Source organism: Aptenodytes forsteri, unplaced genomic scaffold (genome assembly GCF_000699145.1).
Source record: "Aptenodytes forsteri isolate BGI_AS27 unplaced genomic scaffold, ASM69914v1 Scaffold108, whole genome shotgun sequence".
Classification (NCBI taxonomy): domain Eukaryota; kingdom Metazoa; phylum Chordata; class Aves; order Sphenisciformes; family Spheniscidae; genus Aptenodytes; species Aptenodytes forsteri.
The window spans coordinates 5,506,393-5,519,200 of NW_008794448.1; the positions used below are offsets into that span (position 1 = coordinate 5,506,393).

General features: G+C 35.9%; 1 protein-coding gene across 1 annotated transcript in view; it reads left to right on the forward strand.

The window, feature by feature from the left end:
• NPAS3 (neuronal PAS domain protein 3) overlaps positions 1-12,808 on the forward strand; it is a gene marked incomplete at its 5' end in the record, with an annotated part of 555,595 nt that overhangs the window by 360,943 nt on the left and 181,844 nt on the right. Inside the window, one exon of the mRNA XM_009290396.1 lies at positions 5,620-5,709. Within this exon, the coding sequence (XP_009288671.1) occupies positions 5,620-5,709 (90 nt within the window). The remainder of the gene's footprint in view (positions 1-5,619; positions 5,710-12,808) is intronic.

A 12,808-nucleotide genomic window follows, 5' to 3' on the forward strand; every position in this document is an offset into this window, starting at 1 on the left:
GCCAGGAAAAAGTTTAGTATATCAATTAATCTGTTTTATCAGGGGGAGTATTCCCTTCCCCAGCCCCTATCTCCTGATCAGAGCCTGAATGATGAGAAAAACATCACAGATGCATGCTGCATTAGACAAAGAACACATGCATGCATTTAAATCATGTATATCTTACTTTTTACTGATGTAATTGTGAAATATGTTCTTTTTGCATTCATAATTAGGGGGTGGAACAGATGGTGAAGGCTTAGTTTAAAATAAGCTATCATTAAAATAACCTAGCCTACTGGTAATTCTTCACTCTAACTGGAGTTTAGGTCAGGGTAACAGGGTTTTTTGCAGCATTGGAATACACTAAAAAGAATTAGGGACTTCATGGATAGTATGAAATATGAGGATATTCTCCAGAAGGGCACTGTAGTAAGACTCCAGTGAATTAAATTTGCCTGTAGTGGGAATATGCAAAAATGGCTGGGACAGAATTCCTCTGACAAATATAAATCCATTTAGTACGATATGTTCTTATTCATAATTAGGGGGTGGAACAGATGGTGAAGGCTTAGTTTAAAATAATCTGTCATTAAAATAACCTAGCCTACTGGTAATTCTTCACTCTAACTGGAGTTTAGGTCAGGGTAACAGGGTTTTTTGCAGCATTGGAATACACTAAAAAGAATTAGGGACTTCATGGATAGTATGAAATATGAGGATATTCTCCAGAAGGGCACTGTAGTAAGACTCCAGTGAATTAAATTTGCCTGTAGTGGGAATATGCAAAAATGGCTGGGACAGAATTCCTCTGACAAATATAAATCCATTTAGTACGATGCATTATACATTAGTGCATATTCGGTCAAAGTGGTACAGTGGGTTTCATATCCTGAGAGGAAATAAACTCACTATTCTACAAATACTGTAAGAGGCACTTAGTATTTTGGGTTAAAAACATGTGCTTTACATTTTCATATTATTCTGATGTCAGAGGATATAAATTATAATTATTGGCATTATTATTCAGAGGTGCTGTAACTGGTGACTTTTACATCTGAGTCTCACTTCCTTCGTGTCTACCACATTGACTTGCTGGTATGTGACAAAGGAAATCTTATATCAGTCCTGCCTGGCTAGTTTAGAACAGTTTTCAGGAATAAGAAGACTGGCTCAATAGATCAGATACTTGCATGTCTTTAAAGTGTTTATTTTAGTGTTTCCTCTAAGATTTCATTCTCTGACAGCTTTGAAGAAAGCATATAGATTTCAGCATGGTATTATGATAAATCTTCTCGAGGAGGGGCAAGCATTAACATTTGTGTCAGTTCTGTTTCATCTTAATCCAACCTTGGTTAATAATCAGAAAATTCTACATAGTGGGTAAGAAGATGTAATTAACCCTTTGACCCCAGAATCTTAATTGGCGCCTGTTGTAAACAGTGGGGCAGTTAAAAAAAAAATTAAAAAGTAGCCTGTGGTGATTGAAACAGCATAATACATAATGGTTTTTTGAAATCAAAAGTACTAGGGAACTTCAGCTTTAATCACGTTTTGCATAAAACCAGTAAGTGTGGGTTTAAACAAGAAGTTACCAGTCTTCCTTAAACTGGATTGTGCTCAGAATTGGCATTGGGGTCACCCTGACCCTTTTTCAGCTGCCACACTAGATGGGATAGGACTGAGTTTATGACAGTCAACTTCATTTGTAAAAATAAAAAAGAAATGAACTCAAGAATATTTTCCTAACAGAAGATGCTCTGCCTTTATATTCATGGCCTCTGCTTCAGCGAAAATAGGACATGTTATGAAAAACCAGTTACCTTTGCAGGCCCTATTTCTATATTATAGTTGATGATAACTGTGGAACATCTGAAACAGGAATCCTATCTGCCTTTGAACTACAGTGAAACTGTTCGGAAATTCTGGCTGGAAATTACACTGTGGCGCTCATTTTAAGAGAGAGGTTTGAAAGCTGACTAAATCCAGTACCCTTCTTGCATTTCTTGTGTCCTTAGTTATACATAGGTAATATGAATAATACTTCCAGAGATTTCTCATTAAAACAAAATTGTTTGTAAATAGGTAGTATACAATGGTATCACATACTCTTCTTCAGTATATAACATAACCTCTGTTACGTTGCCTGCCACCTTCTCTGAAGTCTGCTGCTCTCTTGGCATGCACAAAGGACGTACGCTTTATGAAAAATTGAAAAATTTCAACACGCATTACTTAAATAATAAATATTCATAAATAATACCTATGAATAACGAATGAGAGAGTCCTTCAGAACTACTGTTTGACCTGTATAAGGAAAAACAATGTTGTCACAAAAGTGGTCCATCTCAGCCCTTTCATACGGGTGGGAGGAACTGCCTTGCATTGGAAGGTGGCTATTTCTTCCCCTATTTTTATTGTCATTTTTCTTAGGTATTAGGACTTGAGCTTAGTACTTGGGGCCTTTGTTCTAATGTCTTTGTATTTTGGGCATGGAAGGAGTTAGCTGTTCCATTAGCTATTAATCAGTGGCTTTTTCAAAATACGATTAAATAGACTTTCTGATTTTGCTCTATTGAACAACATGTTGAATTCGGTCAGTATTTGTACCCAAGCATAACTTCAGGGAAGAGGGAAAGGAAATGGAGAAAGAAGGACTGACCGTGGCTTAGTAGTCTCAGTTGGCATAATGAACTAATTTTATGGCACGGGAAGTGACTAGTCACGCAAGAAGCCAAAGGAGTTGTGGGTACGCTGCATTGGCCCTGCCAGTCCATCAGTGGTGCCTCCTTAGTACCTCCCTTGTAAAACTCGGAGGCAAAAGTAAGGAAGTCTCCCAGAAAGAAAGAGAAGAAAAGGGTAAAGAATTAAAACTGTTTAACTGAAGGAGAGTTTCAGAGTCAATGGCATGGAAAAGTAGCAAGTGCTTAAGATGTTTCACACTTCTCACTTTAACACTCTTCCCAGTCGCTGATGACTTTCCAAACGTTAGCCATGAAGGTTGAAATTTCTTTGTACAGTTGTGTCAGCCAGAGGTCGTTTTATTTGTTTATATTTTTCCAGAAAAACTGGTTTCAGCCAATTCCAAGACAATACTGAGGAAAATATTTCTGCCTAATCAGTACTAAAAGCTTTCTTCAAACTTTTGTTTCATTAAGAAGCCTGAATTTCTAAATAAGATGATGTGTAGAAAAGAAGCAGGAAAGCCATCAGTGACTCAGAGAATTATTTTTTGCTGTTCTTACAAAATTCTGTCCAGATATGCTAAATAATTACAGAGTAATGCAGCGTACTAAACAGAACAGATCATAAATGTGCTCCAACTGTACGTAACTCTCTTGAGTAAAAGAGCAAGGGGACCATGCTAAAAGCCTGGAAATGTAAAAAACTGGGAAGAGGAAAGTTGTTTTTATATGATACACAAATAACCTGTGAAACTTCTTTCCTCAAGATATCATTAAACCAAGAACATAACAGGATTCCAAAAAAGAAAAAAAAAGTCTTGAGCACACTAGTTATAAAAAAATAATTATAAGGAATATCACATATCATGGGCATGCCAACTAGTAACAACCTGAGGTTAGAAAGAAACTTCTAGTAGGCTTGTCATTACCTATATAACCATTATGGATATTTCAAACACTGTTCTGAAGCATCTAGGTACGCACTGTCAGACCCAGGAAAACCGACCACTGCAGGTAGGCCGTTAGTCTGATTCAGTATGGCAATTTATTGTTGCTTGTGGAGAATGGCGTTCTAGCAAGAACATATATAGGTGGCCAGGGAATCAGGGTGACAGTTCTCAGCTTTATTTCTACCAGAGGATTAAACCAATTTCCTCAAAGGAACATGGGACAGAGCGTCAGGAAAACTTAAACCAAGACCTTTAAAGATTTACTCTGCTGATCTTTCTGTGACAGGGAAAGAGGACAGTAGCAAAAGAAATGATACATAGTGGAGGAGATGAAATGTGTAAAGGTTTTGATTGTCCTTGTATGTATCTAAGTTTGAACTTCACTGTTCCAAATTTTCCACCTGTTATTGATGTTAAAATTCAAGGAACTGATGTTAATCATTTGAAAAGAAATGATGATGATTTATAAGAGGCCATAAATGGCTTGCATAATATAAATGTTTTTACATGAAGGAAATCTATGCAGATTTACATTTTTATTAATTCATAAATATAAATTAAAGTCTTTCTTTAATGCAGTGTCTTTAGTGAGGGTTTGTTTTCCAATATGTGGTTTATTTTTTTCAGAGAACACTGATTTTTTAACTAATTCCACCACCTACTACATCAGAGAGGGGTGAACACTTGCCAGAGAGCTTCTGACCAGCAACACGTTAGAAATTAATCAAGAAGCAGAAGAATAAAAAAATTAAAAACCCTCAGAAGTCACTGTTCTGTATTTGAAAAGGAGTGAAATGATTATATGACTTTGTCATCATATAGCTCCTTCAAATTTGTGTGCATCTCTTATGTTTTCTTCCAAAACCAGGTTGATCTCTCAGATGCTACAGTTATATTTTTACTTTACCCATACCTTTATCCCAAGGGGATATTTGGGATGGGATTTTTTGGGATTGTTTCTTGTTCATCCCAACATTTGGGGTGTTTCTTATTTTCTGAGTTGTTTTAGCATTCTTAATTTCTGTAATTTTGTGATTTTACTTTTGCAATAGTGAATGCTTGTTTGCCAATAATCAACCTCATAAAAAGCATAAAAGTAAAGGCACATATAGTGTATGAAAGGCAGTTTCTTCCTAGTGAGGGTTTGCTCTTATTCCTAGAGGTATATTTCCGTCTTGATGTGCAGTGATTTACTCCGTGTGTCAGTTTAGAATATAGTCCTTTGTTTATTAACTGCACTCATGTTTCAAAAGGTATGCATTAATCTGTGTAGTCGTATTTTGATTTTTGCAGTTGCAATGGAAACCACATCCAAAGACTTGAACCTGTCAAAATAAAATCTGATCTAGTTTTACACTAAAGGGATGAAATTCGTAACATTTCTATAGACCTAAGCTGTAAACATATTTGGCAGTAATCTGCTGATTGGCTTTGTTTATTGCCTCACAAAAGGAAAATGGGGGAGGGGGGGTGCACACACGCACGCGTGCGCGCGCGTGTGTGTGTGTGTGTAATCCTCAATTAATTAACAAATTATTGAGGTCCATAGTGGTTTGAGTGATGGTAGGATTTTATTTTATCTTTCTCAGTTTTTGGAAGTGGAAATTCTCTGCTTTGATTCTGGGGAATGGGGGGATCTTCTTACATACCATTTGATTGGAAGGTTATTTGTTTTCCTTATTTATTTCTTCCTGTAAAAAATTGAAGAACATTTTATTTTTCTGTATTTCTTCTGTCATGCAAATGAGATAAATTTTATACAGTATATGGCAGATGTAAGCATGACAATAAGTCCTTGAACTTTGGAATATACTCATATGCTGTTTGTTAATTTGTAGACAGAATATAAAGGAATTGTCTTAAGGAGTCAAATTAAAAACACTCTCATAGAAATCAGAACATTTTCCTCAATTTGTTCTGTGATGCCTTTGTTTGAATTTATTTCTATATGGAATTTAGAATTTATTATTAATCTATTCACTTTTCCCCCCCCCCTTACTTTGTAGTCCCTGGATGGATTTGTATTTGCACTAAACCAAGAAGGAAAATTTTTGTACATTTCCGAAACTGTCTCCATCTATTTAGGCCTGTCCCAAGTAAGTACATGCTTTTGATTCTAGAATGTAATTGTGTATGATGTGTTCTTCTGTTTATCATTCTTAAAGAAATAATAATTTGGTTTCTGTATTTTGTGTGGAGTATTGAATTAGTTATTTAAAGTTGCATCTGGTTCATCCTGAGAAGTAATTGAAAAACGTATCTATCAGTATTGGATGTTGCGGTAAGACAAACTTGTGCCTGAGAACTTTTTGCCACGAAGGATCATTATTAATTTATTGAGAACAAATGAAGTTTCTTTTCTCAGTTGTTTTGAACTTTAAACCTCTATACCTGATAGGAAAGGGACACACTAATAGTACTTCCCTTGTGTCCTATTACTGGATGTTTATGGAGTACCCTGCATTATCCAGGGAGCTGACACGATGACAGGGAGTCATTTGGAGTCAAGAAATGCTGAAAGAGACCATTAAAATGTCTTGCAGGAAGGGTTCCAACAAGGACACATTTTGCTGCTTTCACAAATGCTCACTAATATGGAAAGACAAATTTATAAAATATAATAGGTTTTTTTCATTTAATTTCTGACAACTGTTTTTCAAAGATTAAAAGGCAGGACAAAAGTGGGGGGAAAGTTGCTTGTTGATGTTTATTCCTAATCCTGCAGCATTCAGAAATGTTTAGGAAGGGTAGCTTCTTTCTGCTTGTGCTTAGAAATGCAGCAGAAAATTTTTGCATGATGATTTTCAGAGTAGGATAATCTACTTCTATTGCAGTCACCCTGATGAGAAAAAGAAAAACTGAGATAATAGTTATTTCAGCTGCTTTAAATTGGGACCCATACTGCTATGAGGAGGCAACTATTAGCACTGGCAACTGTCAGTTTTGCTGTACCCCAACAGCAATGAAATGGGAAATTTTAACATTTGGTGCAGAAAAAGACTAATTTTAAATATTATCTGGTGAGAATCGGAATAGAGGTTCATTAACTCCTCAAAGAACATGCAAGCAATTGGCTGTAATAAGTTCAGTAATTGTTATTTTGTGCTGGCTTTAGCAAACCAAATGATAGAAATGGAAACAGCGTTTCTAACTCATATCAGTATTCTTGTCTCTCATTGAAGTCCCTTGTTTTGTAATAGACTTTAATCCCTGCCTTAATCTGTTTGGGAGTTAGTATCAAGAATCTCAAATTTTGAAATTGGTGCACCACCATGTTGCTAATACAGTAAAGAATTGGAACTTTAATGTTTATTATTGTCTTATGCTCATATTAATCTGTTTTATGCATAGTATCCAATGAAGTTTAATAAGCCAGTAAAGAAGAAGGATGGATAATTAGTTTAAGCAGGTAAATGCTAATTAGGAAACTCCTGAAAGGCATCCATTATGCACTAGCTTAAAACAAATTTTACAGCCCTGGTTAGTGGCGTAATCCAAATTCTGTCAAGGCAACTGCATTTTCTGTAATTGAGATGTGTATGTTTGCTTTGCATAACAGATGGCTCTGTATGCTTAGACTGATAGCTAGGAAAATAATAATTGCATTATTCTGGCCAAAAGAATATTAGCTCTTGGGTTTTGGCCATTTCAGTCAGTCCTCCTGCCAGCACAGCATATGCACATATATGGATTGGATTTTCAAGGAAATTGATGCATCTGGAATAGTGTGGCCATCTGAAATATCATCTGTTCAAGAAAAATTTGGCTTTAACCCTATGCTAGTCTCTTGTTAAAAGCATTTTCTGCCACTGTCTTTTTAACTATAGGAGTTGGTAAATCTTTCCTTACTCTGAACTTACATCATGTTAAGACTTTACACTTCATCTTGATCCCCATATACATTTCAAGCAAGGGTTCAGATAAATAAAGCAATTGTCTCTGCATGTTAGAGTCTTTGATATATCAGGACAAGCATTCCCTTGCGTTCACTACTGAAAGTATTGATGGAAAAACTACCAAAAATCAGAACCAGAACTACGGATTTTAATACGATAATAGATGAAATCTACTGAGATCTACTAAAATATCTGTGATTTTTGCTGTTCTTCTCTTCTGTCTTTATGGAGACATTTGTACTCCTCAGGCCTACTGTATTTCTATTTTTAATGTATTGTTCTCTTGGTATAATATTATATAGCTAGGTCTATTAATAATGACAAAAGAAATGCTGTAGCTACTATTCAAAGTGTTATTCGTTACAAAAAATATTAGCAAGACTATCCATAAAACCATTTCTCAAACTATACATGGAAATGCTACTGTTTGCACTACAACAATCTTAAAATACTCGTGAATTCTGAATTTCTGGAATCGTGCTATGTGATACATGTGGTGTTGCATTTCTTGCACTGCAGGTAAACATTGATAGGTCCCTATCCTGATACTCCCCAACTACATATTTATAGAGAACCTCTAGGTAATTTTGCACTTCAGAAAGTCTGGTTGTACATTACAAGCATTTTTATTTGAATCATCTTCTTCAAGTGCTGACTTTGGAGCCTTACGTTCTAGTCAAATGACTTCTTAGAAACTTCATCTGTGTTTGGTTGGGTTTTTTTTCTTTTTTGACTAGTATGCATGGAAATAATGTACAACATATTCTGTACTTGCAAAGCAAAATCTCATGTCTCACAGCTAAAGGAAAATAGTTCTTGTACTGAATCTCAGCAGGTGAAAACAGTTTTTCATGGAACCCAATTTTTCTCTTTTCTGAACATTGAGAGCCAGTGGTACAAAACAAATGGATGCTGATGTTCGAAGATAGCTGCAGGGCTAATAGTAAAGAAATCTGATAAAACAATATCTTGGGAGGTAGCCTGGCAATGATGATAATAAAGTTACTTTTAGCAAAAACAAGAGTATACTTGAACAAAAAACAAAAATTACAATACTCTTTTGACATTACAATGAATGTACCTTGCATGTAGACACCCATAAATATGTATGTTTTGAACACTTTATCTTCCAGCTAATGCTAACCAAGAATTTTAAGTTAGTTTGGCAGACGTGGATTTTAGACCACACTGTGGAATTGCAATCAGAGCAGTTTCAGAGAACACAGATGCATTTCAAAGTAGAGGAAAAGACACAAAGTTAGCTGAAAATAATGAGTGAGAGAAGGAAGAGAATAAAAACGACAGAAATGGGCCAAAATCTCCCGGTTATATCCTTAGTCTGTATAAATTGTCATAGCTCAATTATACTTGGGGCAAGCTGAAATAGTCCAACATACTTTCCAGTATTCAGTAGTTTCAGGAACTGTAGCATTTGTTGGAAGACCCAGACATGTCTAGAAACGTGCAATACAGCCAGGATTTCTTCCCTGGGTTGGACAACATGACCTGTGATGGTGTAGCTTACCCTTTTGCCAATACAAACAGCTTTTTACACTGCTCCTCTGTAGTGGTGTAAGAATGTTTTGTTTTCATATATATCTATTCTCTGACTTTTTCAAGTCAGCAGGTAATTTTTGATATCAGGGTAACTGCCATCTTTCTGAGTACCCAGTCCCTGAGTTCCTTTTAGAAATGGGATGAGATTTCAAAAGTAGATGGCTAAAATGAGTCACCATATCTGGACATTGAAGAGGCACTCGAATCACTCCTTCAGGCACTTAGAAGTCAGTATCAGTGCTTACCTAAGAGATTTCAATTCTTTTGCAAAGTCTCTGTGTTTGAGACTTAGGCCAAAAATATGCTGAAACACAAATAGTAACAAATAGGGAGAAAAATCCATCCAGAACAAAAGAGAAAATTGTCAGACATATGAGATTTCAGGGTCAATGGAAAATATTATGGGCTGATAAGCTGGCTAGGATACTTTTGCTTTCAGGAAACAAGTTCTTAATCACCTCTCACCAGCAGTTGTACTCAAACAAGGATATTATGCATTGCTTCTCCTCTGTGAGGTCCACGCCTTAAAGTAAAGTATTTCCTACCTTTGCTCCTACTTGTCCAGGACACAGACCAGGTTTGCAAATTGGCCTGTTGGAAAGAGAGCTCACTAAAAAGGAGCAGTGCAGCTGCAGGCATAATAGGAGATAATAGAGATGAAGAAGGAAAGAAAAGAATAAATTGTTGAGATTTTGTCCTTTTTAAAACAAAGCAGGCAAAACCAACAGGTATATTCCATGTGTATTGCGTTACTAGTAGCATAACCTATCTCCTTATTTTGGCTTTCTGTGCATTTGTTCTATGAAATGGCAAATAAAATTATAGCTACAGCACACAAGTACAAGGTCAAATAAATGACAGTACTCAGTCTATTTGTGAAGCTATTCTGAAAAGGAACCATGGTGCCAAATGTGGTTTATTTGAATAATAAAGAAGAATTAGATTCCCCTGATAACTTGGCTGAGGGCCAATAAATCACTGGAGGTTAAGAATGCTTTGCAACTGCCATGTATTTCTTTTGCTTTTACGAAGCACAAATCTCAACTTCTATGCTCTACCTGTTTTTCAATGCAAATCTAGTTGAGGTTAGTAGATGGTTAAAGGATTGCTTTTGTGCTCTGTTTGCTTAAAAAATAATATAAAGTAATCTTGACACTTGCATTCATTCTGTAAGTTCTACCTTATTTTCCCCCTGTACCATTATCTAAATAAAAAAAAATAACAACAAAAGCCAGAAACTTCACAGGAAAAATACAATTTTTTTAAGCAAATCTAGACAATAACCAATTGAGAGAAGAGCTTGGTTTTTTTGTTGTTGTCATTGTTTTAGTATTCCGAATTAAATACTACTATGTAGAATGATAATTTCTGCTCATTTAGTAAATTGGTGCACTAGCATTGATAATTTTTTAATAGTTTGTCCCCTTTAAAAATTAGTAAATAAAAGCCTGGGAAATTCTGTGTTGGTCATGTGTTTTTTAAAGAAGTTTTTTTCCTTAATGTTCAACATAAGAAAGTTCATTTACTCTTATCTTTCATGCTAAAAGAAGTGAGCAAGGGAGGAGCTCTATTGAAATAGAGCGGTTCTGAGGATTTTGAGAGCACTAAGAAAATATAAGTATCAAAATAATTCAGAAACAGTACAAGGCATGGTGGCACATTATCAATTTACAACATTTAAATTGATAAATGCTTGGTGGTGAAGGCCTACAAGGGCACTTTGAAAAGCAAATAGCGACCTGGTGAAGAAATTGATTTTTCCCCCCCGAAAATGACTGCATGATGCATCATTTGACTGCATGCTGTCCAAGTGCTTGACAGAGATAATCTCAGCAATCCCACGGGTGACCTTATCGTTCTCACCAGGGCAACTTTGTCTAGGTTCTGACTTTGTGCATGTCAAGGTTTCTTCAGGCAGGATCCTTAGGGGGAAAAAGTTCCTCTGTTCGATCCAGATATTGAACCACTCTTCAAGGCGCTCCCCCACCCAAAAAGGCAAGCTTGTTTCTTTTCTTCATAATTATGAATGAACCGAACAAGAGAAAATATCTATAGACACAGTATCTTTGCTGAAGCTATTATTGCCTTTTCAGTGTAGCTTAGCTTAGCTCTTAAAGGAGAAAGGATACCTGCCATTAGAGGTTATCAGACACAGCTGAAAGGCTCCAAAACATGTGGCACTCCTCTACATAACAGAAATATCCTGCCCGCTTTCTTTCTCGCACTCAGTGTTCGCAGCTTTATTTTTGCTCAGGAAAAGATTTTGCCATTGTCACAGTATTTCACATCAGTGCCTAATAATTTTTTCTTTATGCCTTTTTTTTTTAAATCCTATCCCAACCCAAGAACTTTTAAGACAACTCAAGTGCAAATGACAAGCTGACAGAAGTCCTGAACATCAACATCAATATGCATAATTTTGCATAGAGACTCTGTAACAACCTTCATTGTATGGTCTTGAAGTGATCCAAAACACTTAGCCTGTTTTAGCTGGTTATTACAAAACTGGTTTTGTCTAGCACAGAGGAATATATTGCCCAAACTGTGAAGAATAAAGGCATTTAAAGATTTGCAGGATTTTTTTGAAGTACTTTATATAATGAACAAACTGTTTTTCATGTGTGGTTAGTAATTGTTAATTATAATTACTGATTAGGAACCTATTGAAAGCAGCAAATGTTATGCTCTGTTTGGTACCCCAAAGCTGCTTTACCAACTGCCTTTGACACCCACAGTTCACCATATTCAACCTCTTTTACCTCTTTCTTTCATCCACAACATTAATTCTGAGTGAACAAGACGTGCTTCCTTGCTTTTGACAAGATTTGCTGCAGTCTCATGCGACAAAAACCCAACACTCATTCCAGATTCAGAAAGTAGGATTTATAACAGCATTTTAATTTAATGTTGGATGTCGAACATATAAAGAGATCACAGTAGTACTAGAGCTGAAAATTGATGCCTTTTTTATTAGTGTCCTCTCAGAAGTGGGTGAGCCGCTGTTTGTGCAATGGAGCACAGAGCACCACAGTCAGATGAATGAGGATATGCTATCTGCAAGGAATCATATTTCAAACCACTGTCTGCTTCTATTGATGTGCTCAGAGTTGAAAGGTTATGCTAGTAAATGCCATCAGAATTTTCAGCATTAGAAATCTGTGGAATAATCCGCTGACTGTCACTTTGTAGTCAGTCCAAATGCAGTATATAGTGATGTTTACTGATTTTTTTAAACTTGAAATTAACTTATTGTTACTGATCACGTTTTGCTTATTCTTCTGCAGTGTGTTTAAATACTGCCAACAGTATTGTCTTATAGGCTCCGCTGAATATAGCTCTCTGTTGAGTTAACTAAAGGAATCCAGAATGTCATTTTACATGAGAATCATGTTCCCCTTATTTATTCTTTTGAACATATTTTACCAGCCATTGAGGCTGAAACATTGAAAGCCTTTATGCAGAAGGGATTCACTGGTTAAAATGAATCACACAGATTCTCCGTGCAATAAAATATAGCCTCGTTGGTTTAACGCTTGAAGGCTGAAGACTTTTCATGTCACTTAATAATTTCTAGCATTTGATGTTAAAAATAGGATTTTGATAAGGTATTTTCATTGCAATTGTAAACTCTTTCCAGTAGTAAATAAGTAAGACTAAGAACATTAGCAATCAGACCATTTGTTTTCTGCGGGATGCAATGTTTTCAGATTGTTTTAAGAAAAATGTCTGGGGAAAATGTTAA